The sequence below is a fragment of the Streptopelia decaocto genome, assembly GCF_964273445.1.
Source record: "Streptopelia decaocto genome assembly, chromosome: 7".
NCBI lineage: Eukaryota > Metazoa > Chordata > Aves > Columbiformes > Columbidae > Streptopelia > Streptopelia decaocto.
This window is the reverse complement of record NC_138661.1, coordinates 56,353,698-56,375,412: the sequence shown is the minus strand read 5'-3', so window position 1 is coordinate 56,375,412 and position 21,715 is coordinate 56,353,698. Positions and strand designations below refer to the sequence as shown.

Genomic DNA, 21,715 nt, shown 5'->3' with positions numbered 1-21,715 from the left:
ACTTTGCACCAGAAGACTAGTTGCCTGGCTCCAGGGAATGCCCTCCTATATAAATCAGTAAAATTACCTTTATATAATAAAACATGTAAGTTCTTCTAGGTTCCTACTGAAACCTCAGTCAAATTCTAAACTGACATCAAATCCTGGACTCTCTTGTTAAATCCTGCTAGCTGGATTTTCTGAAATTCTCAGAGTTTTAAATCCCACAGAACTGGAGCGATAGGTGTGTGTCTGTATGCCTGTCTGCAACTATAGGCCATGTGCCTGAATAACAGCACGTGCCAATAAAAATGATATTTATCCTATATTCACAGAAAAACTGTATCCTAAGCAGAAGAAAAAGAACACATTAGCAGCTAACACTGCCACCTCTCAGTGCTCTCTGCAATTTGCATGGAAAGAATGGCTCTCTGCTTTCCTTTTTATGTGCCAAAACCTTCTAGACCTTTCCAGGGACACATTCTGTGCTTACACAGGGTATATGTGGGGATGGTTGGACCTCGATCTGACAGAGCTCCGGGCATCCTTGAGCACAGCTGGGCAGGAATTTTTCAGAAAAGTGGTTCTTGCCTATTTTTGTCAGAAGAAAACTGTCTGTAGCAGTGTCTCTATCAATTTTGACTGGAAGAGTTTCTTGGGCCCAGGGATTTCTGAACAGAAAGAATACTTTCAGCAAAACAGTGAATCATCCAGTACTCAGGAAACAATAGCAACTGTGCTTCACAGAATGACAATCACAGAGGACAGGTGGGGTTGGAAGGGACCTCTGGAGATCATCTGGTCCAACTCACCTGCTAAAGCAGGTTCACCTGGAACAGATCACACAGGAATGTGTCCAGGCAGGTCTTGAATGTCTCTGGGGAAGGAGACTCCACAACCTCTCTGGGCAGCCTGTCCTGCATTGCCACTGACAAATGCTAGTTGCTGTCCTATAAGAGGCTGGTTTCTCACATTCAAGTGAATTCAGATTTTGTCTGGGTTTTTGTTTGTGGGTTTTTGTTTGTTTGGGTTTGTTTGTTTGTTTGTTTTCCTGGTAAGAAGGCATTTCAGTGTTTTTATTCCGGTCTCTCAGCCACTGCTGCAGACCTAGCTGTCCAGCTACCTGTGTTGTGGATCAGAGAGGCCTCCTCCAAAATGCAATTACAAATAATCGTGCTTTAGTGCAGTAATTCCATGTGCACAGCCCTTTCCAGCTCAGGAGGCTCCCTTGGATGGTGCCTGCAGGTTGTGAAGCATCCTGCCCCTTCCAGAGGGTTATGTAAAAGCTCCAGCACCTTCTGACCAAAAGTGAGAACTGGGCAACCTGGTTTGCGCACGTTTTTCACCTCTACTCGCCGCTGAATTTCCTGCTTTCTCTAGTGACGATCAGCTGCTTGATTACATCAAAGTCTGAATGCTGATTTACATAATCATAAGTGAGAAGGAAATTCAGCGTGCTATTTCAGAAATGGCACTGCCCTTCCATGCGCATTGTGCCCATGAGCAGTACTTACATAACAAATGGCAGCCAGCTCCTGACGCAGGACACTCGCCTCCAGGCTCGATGTTGTTTTCATTGGATTTACTCCATTGTCATAAACTGTAAACTTAGTTCCCATAAGATTTGATCTATCAAAAAAAAAAAAAAGGAAAAATCTAGTCACCATTTGTCAGTAATGCTGTGCAAGACATCTATCCTCTACTACCTTGTAGCCCCAAAGGAAAGACAAATAATATCAAGTATGAATAGTTGTTAATTCTAATCTCAACTAAATGGCAACTCCTGGATTCTAAGCCATAACAAAAATGTAAAGGTACAGTACAGCAGAGTATAATAAAGGCCCCTTGTCATTACACTGGAGATTTCTCATGATGTCTTGCAAAGTAGTAAATTGAAGGAAGCAATAAGGAAACACTCAGGTGGGTTTATTTTGTTTGTTTGCTTGGTTTTAAAAATACGCTTGCTCTATAAAAAACTATCTGCTTTCCTATGAGACTACTAACTCTATTATAGTACAGAGAATGATTTTCATGAAGCTTTAAGTAAGGTCAGTCTTTCCTGTTTAAACGGAAATCAAACCAAAGAGCACAAAATACAACTTAAAACATACTTAAACCACATTATCCTCATTCTGTGCTTGTACTGCAATAAATAGCACGTGAATTTCCAAAATCCACACAGACAAATGGCAATTAGAGGTATAGTCCCTTTCCTCAGGCACAGATGATCTAAATATACATTGAGAGGCTCCACGTAAGTATCAACAACACACTGACGTATGCTGGGGTTACAGACAGAAATGAAAAACATGGTTCTGAAAGAACCGCTGCTTGTAAATAACTCTAATTAGGCTCTTAACAAATGGACAAAACCAAAGAGATTTGAAGATCATCTAACTGACAGAACTTCCATTCCAAGGTATTTATATTAATCGAGGCTAGACACAAGCTACTCATGTACTTCTGAAAATCCCATTAAGGTAAGTTGTGCTCATGCACCCTTGAGAATCTGGCCTTTGAGCATTTAAGAGCTTCAGTCCTGCTGACTTTTAATAAAATGTGATCTTGTAAGTACTTGAGACATTTTGAAAACATGCCCTGGATACTGGTAAACTTCATTACATTATCACATTAAGTCGTCAAGCCTCTAATTAAGAGGTCATAGTGGCTTACAGGCTTCTTAATGTCAAATGAACTTTATATTATACAAAGAAAACGCTTAGATGTATCGGTGTTTACCTCAGTTTTCCAATAAAACTCTCTCCACCCCGGGACAGGTCAGTTGGGTCTATGGAGATGAGGTAATTAGAGGTTTTACTCTTCTTTCGTTTCCTTCCAGCTAACAGAAACACCTAAGCAGTGCAAAAAAACATATTCTAAAATGCCAAAGGGGTTAGCACACACCACTCCCTGCTTTGATATAAAGAAACCATAGGTAATTTTTCTGTCTTCCAGCATCAAGTAACAGGAGGTCTCCTGAGGCTCAGCAAAAGCAGATAAAGATCTGGAAAGGGAAAGCAACTTCTCAACCACTCAGTCAATTTTTTATGGTTTAAATAATTAAATTCAATCTATTTTGTTAAATGTTTCATTCTAAGTTGCTATGGCTCCTCCAGTTGAATTGAAAATAGATGCTTTTCAGGCCGCAGAATGCAGAGAGCCCCAACTGCGGACTGTCACATAAAGGTGCCATGCATGGATTATTTAAGGCCAAAGATTAGACGTATGAAGAAAGGTGGTAGAACAAAACGATACTATTGTTTTGCTTTTGAAAGACTGCAGATCTCAGTGAAAGTGAAAATATATTTAAAATATATTCTCTTTGTAAGACTTCTTCAGACTTTTAATATTTTTTTTAATACTCAGATGCAACTGGTATGCCATTCAAGTTATTTTATGACCTTTTTACCATGCTCCCTTTCCAAGTGGAGGTAATAAGTAGGGTACATCCCTCGGTCCATTCCCTTCTTGTCTCTCGTGATTCTGCATTTGACGGTGACACCCTGTGGAGCAGGTCTTATGGCGAATTCCTCCAGGTCATCGACGTCTATGAGAGGCTCATTTGTGGAAGGACTGGGGGCTGAGGCCGCTTCCTAAAACAGTAAGCAAAACACGGTTTTCCTCAACTTTGATTTACAAGGTTGTAAGTGCGAATGAATGACATTTGATGGAAGCTGCACTTAAAAAAAAATAAATACAAGGAACATATTTTCTTCCCTGTTCTGATTCCTCGGCAGCCTTGAAGGCAGCTTATCAAGCTAAGGATCTCTCCCCATCCTGCTGGTCAAGCTCTTGGCTACGGAAGGTGCAGGGAGCAGCTCTCTGCACCGCGGATGCTCAGCACAGCTGGCAAAGCAGAGCAGGGTGGCTGCAGATGTGGAGTGCTGGCACGGGGCACAGCAAACCCGGCTCACACCTGCCCAGCTCACCACACTTCTCTTTGGAAGTCAGACCCACAGGCAGTGAAAGGAAGAAACGGGATGGGGAGAGACAGGTTAAGCTAGACAGAGCTATAACAGAGATGAGAAAGTGCAGTATATAAAAGAGTGGGGCACCATCAACTGCTTTAGCAAGACCTTGTGATTTAGAATACCTGAAGAAGTCACAAGTCGTATTTTATGTTTGGATGGCAGCAGTAAGAACAGGGTGGGGAAATGCTCAGGAAAAAAAAAGCAGTAGAAACAAAAGATCCTTCTGAGCACCTGCAAGAGGCAGAAAGGTAAATATTTACTGTTTACCTTTCTCTTCATTCAAGTTCAGAAAATATTTGCTATTCTTTTCCCCAAGTCATTATTTTCATTGCTTGCTCCTGTGAACCCTGAGAGCTACCGCAGTAAATCACCTTGGAGACACTCTAGAGCATATTAAAAACAAACAAGAAATCCAGGCCTGTCCCGCCTGCTCCTGCTTCGGCTCTCACCCCTCACCTTGTTGGATTTCTTGCTCGTGGCAGAACCAGGACGCGTGTTACTGTTTAACTGTGAAGAACTGGAACTGTCCTCATCTTCCTCATCCTCTTCCTCATCAAAATTCATGCTGCTTGAAATGCCTGAGGAGAAAGCAGTGCACTTACATGAACTAATGCATTAAAGCTGTCCATACTTGCTGTAAAATATCACCCTTAGGCTCACAGGTGAGAGAGGGTGTGTGTGAGGGGGTTCACTGTGCGAGGCCGTGTACAAATACGTGGGTGAGGCAGCACCTGCCCTGAGAAGCCAAAACATTTCAGCAAATGAGAAAGGAAAAATCATGGTTTCCATTCCAAAGAGAGGATCAAGTTACGCAGTGATACAGGAGCAATATCCAGCTAGAAATTGAATTCAGATCTTAATCCAATCAAGTACTTCAAACACAACACAAAATCTTAAACCTGAAATTGGAGCTGAGTGGACAACCTATCACAGCCACTTGGAAACCTTAACAATTAAAACCCTTTTACTGCACACTTTCAACTGTTCCTATGTGAACTGATGAAGAGCAGATCTTAGACTGAAACATCCACATCAAGGCAATGTTCTCATGCATATTTATTTCATGTGAAAACCAGCATCAGCCCAGGCCAAAGAACTGCCTTACAGCACTTAGAAATTTGACTTTACAAGAATTCAAAACCTCAGACATTTCAAAGGGAAACACGGCTTTGAACATCAAATAGGACTCAGCAGCAGAAAGCGTCAAAGGTGGCACATTTGCCAGACCTAGTTTTTCAAGGAGTATCATGCAGATGAAGCTGCTCTGTACCTGGGTTCAAACTCTGAGTTACACATTAGAGGCTAACTACACAATACTTTTTCCTAAAAAGAAAAAAAGAAAATTCTCGGTCCAGCATTTCCACTATTGGTAAGTCCAATGCAGAAGGATAAATAAAATGCAAAGATTGCCAGAGCCAAGCAGCATGGGCATAATTAACTTTTTCCTTCTGTACTTACCAGGAACATGATCCAGGGCGACAAGACTGGATTGGGAGGTGGAAGAGGACCAGGATGTATTTGCATGGGGATCTGGGAAAGGAAAAAATCCATGGGCTTGATTCTGCAAACCCTTAAGTGAATGAACAAGCCTAATTTGCCAACAGGACTCTGCACAGGGCTAAAGCCTCCTGGGTGGGGCCACAAAGCTGCTGCCAAAATTCTCAATTATGGACCTTTTATCTTTCTGCACAAATTCACGTTATACTTGCTTATACCTGCTGTCACCTTCTTTTTTAGTACTTTGAGTAAAGTCAAAAAGCACTGGATCACAGAGCTGAAGCTTCAGAAAACATCACCAGTGATAAATGATTGTGGCACAAATCCTTCTGTACACAATGTGCCCTGCATGGTAAGTTTTTTGCCTACTTTTGAATTCTAACACACACAAAAAAATAAAACTGATCAACACAGGTGATAGAGACAGATTCTACACAAATACTTGTTCAATAACATAGAAAAAAGTATTCAGATGGCCTAAATTCTACCTAAATCCCTGTGCCCAGTGTGTCCTCATCACCTTTCTCAGGCTCTCTAAACTCTCCTTCTAGGACAGGGATACACATAGAGACTTTCATGTAGCTTAGTCTTTTGAAATACGAGCTTGACCTGCGACAATCAGAGGCTGAACCAAACTAATGTCCAGAAATACAAACACTAGAGATAGAATCAGTAATGGTTTTCTTCAGTTCAAATTTTGGAACGCAATGAAAAATAAAAGTACACTTGAAAAGGTATTTAAATACTTTTTATGTTATTGCTGCTTCCAATAACCTCAATGCATATCCATTTAAAATAGCTTTTGAGACCAGAAGCACACTGGATAACAAAACAACACCAGAGTAGTGAGAGCAAGTATATAAAAGTAAAACAGAAGCACATTAAATGCTTGTATTCCGTTCAGCTGCACCAGGAATGGTCTCGTTATGCACTTCTGCAGTTCCCCCTGTCTGGACATATACCACACAGCACGACAGCAAACATTTCCAGTAGGATCTGGTTGTGCAAGCGAGGCCGGAGTTCACAGGTCAACAGATAGTTTCAAAGCCTGTAGAACTCACTCATCATTAAACACACACTCATTAATCACAAGCATTATTTCTTAACAAGGACAACCACGTTCTAGTCAAATATGCATGGGCAACAGAGATGATCCATCTCCTCAGCTGGCAGCTGTGCAATAAAGCCATACTTGCATATGTACAGACATCACCAGTTTATTTCTACTCACTATTTCACCACCAGTATCTTGGCAGTGAAAATTCTGTGCTAGCCTTAGAAAAGTCTGCACTTGACCTGTGGGGAAGAACGCTTCGGAGACCTCCTGTTTTGTTTTTGAACCCAGAAATCAAATCTATTCCTCCTCTAAATCTCAAAACAGTTGTAATTTCAGGTGGCAAAGAAGAACTAAGGCCAAATTGCTCATTCCAAGTCTTTACAGAGACATATAGGAAACTGATAAATGTGAAGACTAAATGTTAGTTATTTGGTGTTAAAATTTATGGAAGTCTGGCTCTGTCCTAGTGACTCATTTTCCAGAGAGGAACACTACATATTTAAGACTTCTCAAATACAAAGGATGAATATTTCCTGCAGGAAGAAAGTGATTCTAGTATGGCAATTTCCAACAGATGGTGAAATAAAATAAAACATTTGGCATTTTCTTGCAAGGGACATGTTCCTTTCATGCTCAGGTAGCCTATAACCTCCTGTCCTGTAGCAGAACTGGACTCGCTGGGGAAGCAGCGACACGTGCTCTGAGAGGTTCTCTCCACAAAGTTGGTGTCAAAGAGCAGAATGGGAACAAGTCCGGGCTGTGCAAATCTGATGGGACTCAGCCTTTCCCACTGGGCCACTAAGCATTTACGTGTGTTCGTTTCCTCTTGCTCCTGTTCCACGCAAGAGATGAACTGATGGGAGAATATTTGCAATTCCAAATGCTTTTCAGACCAATGAGGACAAGCCAGGAGGGACGTGCCACAAGCAGAGAAGTGGCAGTGGGAATCCACACAAGAATGCCCAGCTCTACATGAAGTTTTCCACGAACACTGGGATACTCAAAAATTTCTAACAAGCCTCCTCTGCTAGTATCAAGTGGCAAACCATACACGCATAGTAAAAACATTTAATGAAGATGCTGCTAGTTGCAGTCTTATCTTAATACTTTTCTTTGTGTCTCACAGTGCATAGCTCTGTTGTTTATAAAAATGAGTAAACCTCAGCATTCCCATTTAAAAAAAGTTATCCCCCCCAACTTGAAGCATACTAGTGGCCCACCCTTAGCAGTGTCTGTTCTGATCACGAGTATACTCAGACCTGCATAAAAAAAATTCTGATCATATATTTAAGAACATGAAGGAACAAAGCAAAATGAAAGCAAACCAAACCAAAGAAAAAAAACCCTCCAGCACCCACTGCTTCTTTTAAAAAATAAACAAAAAACTGAGGAGAATAAAAATATAATTTAACCTGGAAAAAACATCAAAAATAGAAATGTCCCCCAGAGTACAAATCTGAGTTCTCTGACCTAATTTGAAAAGTCTGTTGATAGTCTTTAAGTCAATCAGCTTTAGTAAGTAGTGCGCCTGATGATTACATATTCTGAGCCTTGGTCTAAGGCAACACAATCACCACACAGATCAGAACTTATTAGTCATGCCAACATCCCTCCAACTGAAATGCCCAGGAAATACCACACTTGGAGAAAATCGGCCCATTTCAGCTGAAGTTGCTCACATCTGCAGAGTAACATCCCAGAAAAAAATGAATCTTAGTGAGAATGGCTCAGCAGACAAGAGGTGGGCATTTAAGTATGAATAGTCTATTCTAGATGAGTCAAGTTTGCACTTACATTTTGCTCTTTATACACAAAGGGTTTATTCTTAAAGCATCAGAGTACTCTTGGCTTGAGCCATCTTTGCTTCAAAAGCTCTACACTGAAGAAGAACAACTCCAAAGCAAATGCCTTGAGAAAAACCTTTGTGAGGATTTTAGGACTTCTTTTCCTTCCTGCGGTTAAGGTCTAATGAAAGAAGTAACAGTGCAGGAAGGAAGAGACAGATGCATGAATGTGTACATACACAATCTATCTCCCACATCATGCACGCCTCTAGAAAACAGAAAATGCCAGAACATTTGAGGACTGTGCATGGGAAACACTGCAGAATACATAGTGCTTAACTTTCACCTCTGCAAGCATGGAGACACATTATGAAATCATGAACAACATTTAACTGACAACAAAACTAAAATTAATACTCTAGTCTGAATGTTGCTATTCTACACTCTTTTTTAACCTTCAAGTAATTGAATTCCAGAGTTGTATAATATAAAAATATGAACAGATGGATGTGAGCATTAGCATCTGCCTGGTACCTTAACAGCAGCACTGCACTGCAGGTGGGAAAGCCACATCCCTGAGAGCCTGGGGTGTTCTTGTTCCTTGAGACAAGATAGAACATAATTTTCTTTTCTTTTTTATTTATTTTCTTTTTTTAAGATAATAGAATATAGGCCAACAGGCTCTGAGGAGAAGGAAGAGTAACAATCTCTGCTTAGGCTAGGGCTGAGAGTGAGAATAGGAAAAGGAGTCAAGGCACATAAAGCAAGCAATGAGAACAGGAAGGCACCTTTTGCTACTTACCTTTTTTCTGCATTGCTGTTCTAAGATCTTGTTTGCTTTGCTGTTGTTGGCCACTGGCCACTTTCTCTCCATCATCTTCATCATGGCTAGACTGTCCAACAGTGAGAATCTGCACTTGATTTCCTATCTTCTGAACATCATCTTGAAAAGCGGCTGGGCCATCAATCCCTGTCAGACAACAGTAAAAGCCTTATTTGACTTTGTGTCAAGAAGTTACTGAAGAGAGAATTGCTCGCTCACAAAAAGCATCTTTTCTAAGAAGCAGAGATCAGAGGTTCACATTCAATAGCATTTCTGGACTTAAGACTAAACCAGCCTCCAAGGCAAACGTCTTACTCCCCATGTACTGCCCTAGAGAATCTCCAGGGCATGATCAGGACTTCACTGTTGCCCTCTGCACCCCAAAGCACACCCATCCATGCACCAGAAACACTGAAAACTAACCAGAAAAAAAATTCACTAGGGAGGACCAGGAAAAAAGAAAAAAAGAACAGGTGCAGCTTTCATAAGGACACACAACTGGTCCAGAAAGAGCTAAGGCTGAGTCCAGCTTATGCCATATCCCCTAATACACAAGACTGCCACTAGGAACTGATGCTTCCACGTTTCAGATACCTGGAAAACTCACAAGTAGATGTAACAGTGGAAGAGCAGCGGGTTAACAAGCCTAAATATGTCTAGTGACAGTTAAACCATCACAGTGAAACTATGAAGAAGATAACACATATTCCCTGGAACGTCCATCCTCTGAGATGCTGAGGTCCCAACCAGGCACAGTCCTGGGCACCTGCTCTGAGCAGGGACGTGGGACTGGACAGTCCCAGGGGCGCCTTCCAGCCTCAGCCGTGCCCTGATTCTGTGGCTTCTGACGACAGCCAGAAAGAAGCTATTTACCTCCTTATGGCTGTAAATCGCCTCTGAAGACAGAACAGTGAAAACGTGGGGTGGGATGTGGTGTGTTCTTATCACAAGCTAACTTCATTTTTTATTTTTTCTTCATGACAGCAAGTTAAAACATCAGATTGCAAATGGACTTCAGCTCTTATTTAAGACTTACTGCTGGTATGCATTACTAAATCAGCTATATAAAAATGCATCTTTGCACCAATAAAAAGGGTAATAATATAAGGTACAGATATAGTAAATAACATAAACCTGTATACTGTTGCTGTTCTGAAATTTTTGCTAATAAGCAAGTAACGTTGTGGAGAACTAGCAAGAATTACAATGAGCTAGTTCAGTAAAAAAATATGGTGCTCCTCACAGCAAACAGAGCTGAATAAATCCTGTAAGAAGGAGCTGTAGGGATTGGGATTTTTTCAGACTGTGATCTGTAGCAGAAGTCTCCAAGAACACTATTTCAACCCGCTTCGCCAGCAGCTGTCAACTTGCATTAAAAGACAACTGGATGATACACTCAGCATGCTTAACTGTGCTGTGCCACACAAGCTGCCGCTGCGGTAGGAAGCACGAGGGGAAGGAGAGCGGTCGGAACCCTCCGCAACCGCAGCAGCACTGGCCGTGCAGCCACCTAACGAGATGCAGTCCGGCACTGCAGAAGTATTAAATTCACCGAGTTCAAGATCAGATGGAAATATTGACTCATCTGCACCACGCAGACCCTTACTTATCTGGCAATTTCTGCACCAACTCTGTAAATTCTGATTTACCTACGGTAAAGCCAACAACAAATAATCTGTCCATCCGACCTTGAAAGACTAAATAAAGTCCATGGAAATGTTCCTCTCATCTTGGAAGGATAAGAATTTCAGACAGGAGCTCTGTGTGATGCAGAATGAGCAGTATAATTTCCTGCGTTGCAGGTAGAACGTGGCAGTGAATAGAATTGCACTTTTCTCAAGAGTTATCTCAGGATAAGCACTATGGCAAAGGTGCTCTGGAACAGGCAGGCTGCTGCTCACATTGACTGTGGTATTTTTAACAGTTTTAACCATATTAACCATCATCATTAACTGGCTACCTAAAGTCAGGTTCTTACCTTAATACTCTGAATTTCCAAAGTGCTAAGCATCATCTATTTAACAAGATGCACATGCCTCATGCATATCAATCTAACCCCTTATTAAGCTTTGGACGATACAAACCTGATTTTGAGAACTCATTTCAAAAGGAACAAAACACCTTAATTATTCTACTTCAAAGCAGACGCTGATCTGCAGCAAATGAAATGCCTCCGACAGCATCAGACATTGCACCGAGGCTGCTTTTTTCTGACACCTGCGAACACCTGCGCTTGCATCCCGTGCCGCCAGGAACATCACGTATTATTAGGCACTAGGACAAAGGCTACACTGGCAGGTCACAATTTCAGAGAAGAAAAATCAATTTCAGTATTCTGAGGAGTGCACCACTGGTAGAGTGTGTTATTAAGCATTATGAATGATTCCACTTGTGACCCCATTTAAGCGAATGGAAGACGTAGCCAGACAGAGAGGCAAAAAAAAAGAACCTCTGCTGAATTAGAGTACTGTAGATGGCTCGTGGTAAATGCAGCATTAACTATTTAATATTTGTGTGTGTGCATGCATCTTTGTAGCTATATTTGCATGTGTAAAATGGTATTAAACGTGAGCATACATACACAATTCTTTTTTTCTATATCACGTGATATAAACGTGTCTTTGCAAGTCATAGTTTGGCAGCTTTATCATCACCTACCTAATGCCTGAAAAAACACTCCCAAGCTTGCAAAATTGTGATACTCAGGCTGGATCTCTCCCCATGTTCTCTCTTCCTTTGTCTCACTGAATCCTTTCCACCCACTTACTGGAAGGATGGTTCACTGTGCAAAGAACTAAACCATTCACTCTATAGTTACAAGTTTCCCAGTTTAAGGACAAGGTCATTTGGCAAAGCAGCTGAGCGGGCTGTGCCAAAAAGAAAGACTTTATTGCTACAGTCAGCATTTTCTACAACTTTTCCCAGAAGTCAGGTAAAAAAAACCCAAACTGATGGAGATGTCCTTGAGTACCTGCCAACAAGAAAAGGAATTTTTGAGAGGCAGCTGTGAAGGGGGCAGGGAGGAAAGAGGAAAACTGAAACAACCCCCAGAACATCAGACCCTCAGTAAAGGCCTTTCGTTAGACTTTGACATGGTCACATCTCAGATGACACCCAGGGATACCAGACATGAACACAAAGAGATAACGGAAGAAAATGCAACAGAAAGCAGGAATTCACTGGCATTTCAATCCTATAAACTACTATTTATCAATGCCCATGTTCTGTTAGCACCTAAAATCTTCTAGCCAATATTTATAAATACAAAGAACCATGTTCTCAAAAGTCTGTAATCTAAACTAGCTCACAGAATGTTTTTATAACCTGAATTCATCAAAATTCTAAGAAATTAAAAATATATTAGGCAGACATACACTTAACTTCGATCTTTGTCATGGGATTTTTAGATAGGGGTTATTTTATTTTGCTTTAAATACACAAAACGTTAACTATCTACGCACAAAATTCACAAAATCCAAGTCTGGAATGCACAGTGAGAGGAAAAGTTGTGGAATAAAGAAAGGAGTGCTACTGAAGCCTTGGGAAAGTAATAAAGTGGAAAATTTTTGCTTAGTGTTTATGACTTCTGAGAAATAAATCTAAGCTTTCATGCATTTTATGATACCACATTATGCCTGTTTGAAACTCTGCCTCTAATGGATGGACCAACAACCCCAAATCCATTCAGCTTCCTCGGATTTAGCAATGACCATACATTTTGAGGATGTGAAGTCAAGACCTTGTTTCATTGTTCCAATCCAGCAATTAAGGGAAATCCCTTTAGAGAGGGTCACCAGGCATAGTTTCCCCTGGCCTACAGCCCCAGCCGCTTTCTGCTGGACACTTTCCAACCCTCTTGATACATCCTACAGACAGATGCTAAAATGAATACAGACGAGCCATACCAGTTATACTAGGTGTAGCTACCAAATTTATTTCTGACAAACTAAGCAAGTACAGACTACATGGGTTGGAGGCTATCGATCTTGAAGCATATCCCTCCTTCTTGGATCTGTAGGATCTAGAGGTTGGTTTGGTGTTTGTTTGTTGTTGGTTTTGTTTGGTTTGGTTCGGTTTGTTGTTTTTATTATTATTATTACTCTTTTTTTTTCTTGTTTATTTTGGATTTTATTTGTTTTTGTTTTGTTGGCATTTTAGTTGTTGTTCGGGTTTGTGTTGGGTTTTTGTTTTTCTTCCTCTCTTCTCTCTCCTCTCCTCTCCTCTCCTCTCCTCTCCTCTCCTCTCCTCTCCTCTCCTCTCCTCTCCTCTCCTCTCCTCTCCTCTCCTCTCCTCTCCTCTCCTCTCCTCTCCTCTCCTCTCCTCTCCTCTCCTCTCCTCTCCTCTCCTCTCCTCTCCTCTCCTCTCCTCTCCTCTCCTCTCCTCTCCTCTCCTCTCCTCTCCTCTCCTCTCCTCTCCCCTCCCCTCCCCTCCCCTCCCCTCCCCTCCCCTCCCTCCTCTCCTCTCCTCTCCTCTCCCCTCCCCTCCCCTCCCCTCCCCTCCCACAATGGCACTAGTAGAGCACTTTAAGTGCAGTTCTGGGTATGCATTTGAGCCTCATGCATTTTTATTTCAGTTTCATAATCTTCAACATTATTTTGCAGAAAAGAAATACACTTCCTAACCCTATTTGCAAGTGGGGAACTAAGGGTATAGTCATGCTGAACACAAGGCTTAGATCAATCTGTTGAATAGTCCTGTCTAAACCCGGAATCTGTAATGGGTTTGAGCAGAAATTCCTTTCAAAACTGGACAGAAATGAAGCATTTCTAGACACCCCATCAGAAAATTTCTCAAAGTCATCACAGTCTGATGACACTATAATATCAGAGCAGAATAAGAAAACTAAAGAGGATAGGCCAGAACCCCGATTTTTATTATTTCAAGCAAGAGTATTTAAAACTTTCAGAGGGTGGAGGGGTAGGGAGAGAAGGTCAAATGCAAACATTTTGCTCTGAAAAGGTTTTCAGCAAATGATATTTCCTCTTGGTTGTTTTACATGAACTTCTAAGTACAGGAAAGAATGATTAACTGATAATTTACAGAGGGTCTTTACTGCATCTAGGACACCATGAAAAGGCAGATTTCTAAATTATTTGAAAATAACTGTTCTAATAAATTAAGAGTTTCTTCATAGGACATTTGCAAACTAAGGAAGTAAAAAAGAAGCTAAAAAGAAAAGTACATCAGAGAGAACTAACAGAGATTTGTGAGTGAATGGTAAACAAGATTACATATCAGGAAAGGAACATAGTTCAGAAAACAAGTATTTCTGTCTTTGCTTTGCAAAATGCAGGATACAAAAATTCTTGGTCTTATTTTAAAAAGCATTTAAGACACAAATTCAACACATGAAGTCAGACATATTGCTCACACACCAAGTTTTAAGACTATGCTTAAGTCCTTTGCAGATCAGATCTGAAGAACTGATCGAGGTTTGGCAGGAGGGATCTGGAAGAGAAAATCTCAAGCCACATTTTCTGACCTCAGTTATATACAACAAGGGCTCTACAACAAGAATGCCCTTGCTCTCCAAACACGCTGACAGTGTTCCTTTGAAGAACTTGGCTTAAAGTAAACCCCGCTTCTGCTTTTATTGTCTGAAGTGATCTACATTTTAAGTTTAAAAAGACAAACCAACAGTTGATTATATTTTTGAAATCTGCATTTATCAAGTAGTGTGACCACTGAGGATAATAACATTTACTTCCAGAACAGTGGTACAAGAAAGTAGCATTGCACAAATCAATAAGTGAAAAAGGTTCTTTCTCAGAACAAGTGCTTAGGAAGCTCTAATAAAATTGCTAGAATGAAATATCGTGATATTCCATTAGATTGGCTATTAAGAAGAAATTCTTCATGGAAAGGGTTGTGAAGCAGTGGAACAGGCTGCCCAGGGAAGTGGTGGAGTCACCATCCCTGGAGCTGTTTAAAACGTGTTTAGATGAGGTTCTTAGGGACATGGTTTAGTGCTAGAGTTAGGTTAGGTTATGGTGGGACTCGATGATCCTGAAGGTCTCTTCACTGCAATGGTTCTATCATTTTCTAGAAATCTAAAACTCCATTGCTTTAATTATATATATATATATATGTATCTCACTGTTGGGTGAAACTCTCCTCGAAAGGACTTTACTGAAAAATCAGAATGTTTAAAAAGGGGGAAAGCATTTCTTATGTCTATTTTTTGTCACTAAATAACCTTAACTATATTGTAGCTGTCAATATTTTTTCCCAGCGTATGCCTGTTCTCATGCAGGCTGTCATCCACTGATACGGGCTCAAGCAACTGAAAAATCACAAAGGGATTTGTTTATAGGGAAAGGGGGCAAATAGAAATTTTTTTAGGAAAGGACCTCTCCAGGTGATTTAGTCCAAATTGCCGTCAAAAGAAAGATTATTGCTAACACCAGATCAGGTAACTAAAAGCAAATGCTTGAGCACAAAGCTCTAAATTCACCTTGATGAAATGTAGAAAAACACAGCAGGAACCGTACTTTCATAAATCTCTATCCTGAGGAGGCCAAAACGACTTCTTCACAATCAAGTTCATGTGCTGCCAAAGCATAGCCTGAAAAGGTTGTCAGATCTGGAAATAACAGGACTTTTCTTGGTGGAAACTCACTCATTGTTCCTCCTACCCTTGCTCTTTAATGCACAGGGAAGCCGAGATAAATCAACTCTACACAAACTTCCCTCCCTCCGTCAGGAAGGAAGCGTTACCGTGAGAAAAGATGCTCCTTAGCCAGCAAATGGTGCTGCTTTCTTAGCCAGCCAGCATTAATGTAGTTGCTTGTTACATCTGAAAATGGGACAGGATGCACAAATCAAAACAGACAGACAGGCGTGAAAGAGAGAAAAGAAGGAGCAAAGCAAATCAAAACGTGCAGTAGCCATCCTGGCAGAAAGGGTGCTGGGTGTCAAAGCAGCTCAGCTGCTTTCTGACTGGCATAAAGACAGCAGGGAATACCCAACATCCTATATACGTTAAGTGTACAATATAAATGAAAATATACCGGGAAGTTATCGTTTATTTGAACGTTTCAAACACATCCAGATTCCTGATTTCAGTGACAAAAATCTTCATCTATATTGCCCATGACAGTGTGTGAACCAGTGCAGTTCAGAGCAGGGTTTTCCTAGAGTGTACTTACATGCTATGAGTGCAAGAGTGCTAAGGGAAAACACAAACCAAACCAAAACCAAACACAAACCCCCAACATCAGCTTTTCACAGAATGATTCCTGAATTTTCGTATCAGACCTCACTTTGAATTAACTCACGGCTTTTCATGGTTTTCTGTTTTTTTCTTTTAAAGGTTCCATTTTATTTTCCTGATTTGTTTTGGCCCCATTCATTGCACACAACCAAAAAAAGCACTTTGACATATTTACTAATTTCTTCACAAACCTACATCAGAGAAAAAACCCAATTGAATGAAAAACTCACACCACTATGTACCTGTAATACTTTCGGGAATCTCAGTTTTTAAAGAATCACCAAAGTATTTGAGATCTGAGCATGCTCTAGTTTTGTATTTGTAATACTATGCAGGGCGCACACTTTCATAGGTTTTTGCTGCATTTTCACTTATTTGCATTATTTTTCCATTGAACCATGCTGTCATCCTCTACACCAGGTTTACTAGCACCCTTAATCACCCCTTACTAGCATCAAACATCAAAACAGAATTTGATCCACTATCCCCACTGCAAAGACAACATTTTGGGTGTTTTTCTCTTACTGAGTGTTATGGCAAACAATAAACTGTGAGAGCAAAGCTTTCAGAAATACCAGTTTAATGAACTAAGCTACTACAAAATGCCACCAGTTTGCTGCATTTGCAGGCTCTGTCCCACAAAAATGACATTTCTTTTTTAGAATGGGCACAGTCTATGCTGGATACTGCCATTAAGAATACCAATAATAATCACAGATGTAGAAAAAATTGCTAAACGCCGTACTACCCATCACAGAGTTACAAAATGCACTGACCCCTAATTTGAGAGGCTCAATCAGCTCTGTATGAGCAATTAGCCATATTCCTTTTCTTGCTTTATGTCAGCGTAACCTCATTAAACCTAATATTTCCCTTGCTTCTGTCTTTAGCACATTGTTCTGATCATCGTTTCATCATTCTTCGAGCCACTTAAAAAAAGCATTACACATCTAAGACCAGAGTACGATCATTACTCTACAGCTTCAAGAGCTATTCATGTATAATTCAATGATTTTTGCTCTGAATTAGCTTATTATTCATAGGATCTGGTCTAAAGATTCATTTTTTTCTTAAATCACAGAGAGCTTGGCTATTCTTAGAAACGTAATGCTCACTATAGCTAAATACTAACAGAAACCTTTAAAATGCTATTTTAGCATGTAAAGTACATCCATCCCTCAGCATCCATCCTGCTCCTTTACAGGACATACGAAGGTTACAGTCAGAGCAGAGCGGAGACAAAACCTGAAGCAATGGCAAAGCTAAAAGCAGAACCTAAAATTTCCAAGATTTGGTCTAATTACCAAAGAATGTCCTCCAACAAAATCTCTTGTGCCATAAAATGGCATAAAACCATATAAACATCATCCATTTTCATTAGATCTGAAGTTATTAGCAAATCCATTCAGTATTATTATAAAATCTTTTATTAAGAATCACATTTACTCTTAAAAGTAACTGAAAAATCAATACAAGTTCCACTACAGGGTTCTGCTACCACCTGCATTTTCTTCATTCTCTTTAAATAGATTTGAAAATTATTGGAAAGGTATTAATGTCATTAGTCATTCACCATCAAGTAAAAAGAAACTCTATGTGGTACAAAAACCTCTCTCTTTTTGTGAGTGTGCATACATATATATAATTTGAATACCTCTAAAGTAGCTCATGTTACTTCTTCCATCTGGTCTATGTAGCTCAAACAGTAAATCTGATAATGGTAATGTCATTTCTCCCTACCCTTTTGTCATTATCAATGGTGTATTTTTTTTGTCTACCTAATCTTATCCAAAGTCACTGCAGAAAATTTTTCATACAAACAGCTCCCATGTGTCAACCAGGCAGGACAGAGTAACGCTGAAGTAACAACTTGAAAAACCCCTTTGAGGATGTTACCTTGGTTTTGTTGAACTGATTTTCAAAATGCCCATTTATTGGACCAAACACTCTCCTTTGAAAAGACTCAGCTTACAAATTTTAGCCCTTCTTCACTCCCCCAGGTTGCACATGCCAAGACAACACCAGGTCACTCACATTTTCTAGTCTCATAAGAATTTCAAGAAATGACTTTTAGGCAATTTTCAGAAATTCAAATTAAAAAAAAAGAAACAAATGAACAACAAAATAACAAGAAGTATTTTGCAGTCAATTCAACATCTGACATTCAGCCGCATGCAGCTAACCTTTGTGTTTCCCTTTTTTCTCCTTTCTGGTGCTGCCAGTCTGACAGCTCGCAGCTGCTCCCTTGGCTTTTTTAGTTGGTTTCGGAGCTTGGGCATCCACTACCACCTTTACATCTTCCTGTTCGGCCTCCTGCACTGCTCGAGAGGTTCGGGGTACCCCACCAAAAAGACAGAGAGAGAGAAGAGGGAAACAAAGGGAGAGAGACAAGAGAGAATGAATTGAGAACCCTGTGAAAGCACAAAAGAGTAAGCAGACATAGCAGAGTTTGGTATTTCAGACAATTCATGCAGAGAGGAGAGGCAAATAAAACAGAATTTGCAAGGCTACATTAAAACCTCAAAGTGTTAGGTTAGCTGAGATGTATTTTCTAACTTTTTTCCTTCCTTCCTTCCAATAATATATCAGCTCCTAACTTTCAAAGTAACATCAGAATATTAATGTGTTGCTAAGCTATTGTAGGAAGCGCTTTTCCTCACAGCAAAGCTCTGCCAGACTGATCTTTAACAGTGGCAGAATGAAGGCAAAAAAGTTTTATTTAGACTTTGTAGTGCCTATGCTTAAAGCTACATCCTAACACAGTAAACAAGGAATCATCAGAAGGTTATTTTCAAAACATATATTGCACAATTGTCTGTATCACAGTATGATGAGTAGAACGGCCATGCATTTTATGGTGAAACTATACCCAAGCTTAAATTAAAATCTCCACGCACTTTGTAATGTACACAAATTAATTCTTTAGAAGTCCCAACACAATATGCATGGCATAAACTGTGAACGTCAGCATAATTCATGCAGTGCTAGCTGTTTTCAAAGCAAAAAGCAGCTTTATTGTTTTCTAAAAGCATGACACACTTTAAGGTCAATATTTTAATCTGTGAAAGCAACACACACAATAATTCTTTCTCCTGGCCAGGCCAAGCCTTGAAGTGAAATAACATTGAGTTTACAAAGGCATAAAAGCAATTACCTTTGTGAAATATATCAAGGAATCATCGAACTTCACACCTCAAACAACAGAACCTGTAAGAGGGCACTAAGATATTTCAGTGCCAGCTGCTGGTCATCATTGATTGCCACAGACCTCTTCGTGCCCACCTACCTGCTCATCTCAGAGGGGTATCACCCTGGCACCTGGGGCCTCCCACCACCCCCTTCTTTTTCCCATAACTAAGATACTTTCTTTAAAAGGATAATCCATTAAGAAATCTTACCAGAAAGAACTGCTTGCCCATAAAATTACTTTTAAAATAACCCAACAAACTTCATAAACCCCCAAAAGACCAAATGATTCTCAATGACGTGGACTGCCAGTATCTTTTCTTTGAAGGGGGAAATTCTCCCTGGGCTTCTGGTCCGTGAGGCAACTTTCCTGTTTACCAAATCCTTCATGTGCATGAATAGCAACAGAAATACCGAAGAGATTCTCAGAGGAGTAAGATTAAATGGATTTAGTGATATCTGTGTATACTGGAGCTTATAAACCCAAGGCTGCTCTCCCCAGCACGGCAGTCTGGTATGAATACCTTTACATTCACAACACAATGAGCATCTCAGGCACTCAGTAAACACACGCTCTTTTTCTCATTATGCAAAGGAAGAGTTCAAGTTCCATAGAGAACACACATTAAATTATTAGAGGAGTGACTAAAAGCCCAAAGAAACAGCTTGTCACTACCCAGCTCCTCATTCCTGTCTTTTATCATACACTAATCACAAGATTGCAGTCCTTTTGCTGAGTGTAAAGGAGCACTGGAAATGAATAAGACATAACCAAAGGAGTGAATGCATAGGACACCAGGGAAAATGGCACATAAAAGGCAGTACACTGGTTCCTATTTCCACGGGCTTAGAAGCCTCGGACTGAGCAAGGAACCAAAAAGTCTTTGCCCCACAGTCTTTAAGTATGTGTAATTTGCCAGGCCAGCAATCTGTCCTATATTTGTAGCTCAGTTTCTCTTTAAAAACTGGAGTGTCGTCTTTTAACTGTTTTAAAGATGATAATCCCTGTTATAATTAAATTCAGTACTTTACAAATTACCTATATTAAATGACCAGACAGTTCTCTAAATCCTTTTAAATATGGCCATATTAATTGAATCAGATGAAGCATCTTTTACTTGGTCCAAAGCAATGATTAACCAGCAAATGATGAAACGTTCTGACATTGTTAATTTTAAAAGTTAAAGACCTATCTTCACTACCTTGTCAGCCATCCTTTGATCTAACAAGTAAAAACCTGAAGCTTTTTGAATTACTTTTGTTTAATCACTTTCAGGAAGAGCTATCTGATTATAAGTACTGTGATGGATCTCCAAAGGACAGAGAAAGAAATATTTCCATGGCTTTACTCTGTAAGGCAGAGAACAAGATTTCAGTCCAGTAGCCTTTTTGAGCATAGACCATCACTGCTCTTTGTGGTAAACAGGACTTTCCGATGTTAGTGATGGAGGCTGAAAAACAAGATTTAAACCATAAATGTGCAGATACTGCAGCTGGGTTCATGCAAGGAATTGGCACAACATTTCCTGTTTCTAAAGGACGCTTTTATGAGCTTTAACATTACATTTAAAGCACTACCTCTAAAATAAATACAAATCAAATCCCAAAATACCATCTCCACCACAAAACCCCACCATCTTATTCTTAGCTATTAACAATTCAGCAAATAGCAGACCTCAGCGAAGGCTCATCCGCTCAGTAATGTTTTCCCTTGTGACTGCAGTTACCAAAGACATTACGTAGTTGTGCTACTGACTGTACAAATTCAGTTCAGGACAGCCCTGAGTGCCAGGAGGCTTGGCTATATGCTTGCACAGGACAAGGATGGGTCTCCTCCTGCCCGCACTAACCTCCCCAGACACCCTCGTGTAGGTGCTGCCTGCTGACGTGTGGAGGGCGTGAAGTTCATGCAGCACAGCAGTTCTGTCCACAGGGCCCCTCCAGACTTTGGTCCATGGGCTGTCTGATGAAGCCTGCCAACCTACAGAGAGACATCTGTGGACCTGCCTTGCTCAGTGGGTCCAACAGATTGATCATAGAATCATTTTGGTTTGAAGAGACCCTTAAGATCATTGAGTCCAACCATAACTCTGCCACTAAACCATGTCCCTAAGATCCTCATCTAAATGCCTTTTAAACACCTCTAGGCATGGTGACTCCACCACTTCCCTGGGCAGCCTGTTCCAATGCCTGACAACACTTTCC

At 40.5% G+C, this 21,715-nt stretch overlaps 1 protein-coding gene across 3 annotated transcripts in view; it reads right to left on the bottom strand.

The window, feature by feature from the left end:
• TUB (TUB bipartite transcription factor) overlaps positions 1-21,715 on the bottom strand; it is an 89,909-nt gene that overhangs the window by 7,828 nt on the left and 60,366 nt on the right. For 2 of the 3 annotated variants that reach the window (XM_082058658.1, XM_082058660.1), the window contains 6 exons: positions 9,091-9,258; positions 5,409-5,480; positions 4,407-4,528; positions 3,381-3,572; positions 2,719-2,831; positions 1,494-1,608 (listed from right to left, as the gene is read on the bottom strand). In XM_082058658.1, coding sequence (XP_081914784.1) covers positions 1,494-1,608; positions 2,719-2,831; positions 3,381-3,572; positions 4,407-4,528; positions 5,409-5,480; positions 9,091-9,258 — 782 coding nt within the window. The remainder of the gene's footprint in view (positions 1-1,493; positions 1,609-2,718; positions 2,832-3,380; positions 3,573-4,406; positions 4,529-5,408; positions 5,481-9,090; positions 9,259-21,715) is intronic. The other variant, XM_082058659.1, reaches the window with a different exon arrangement.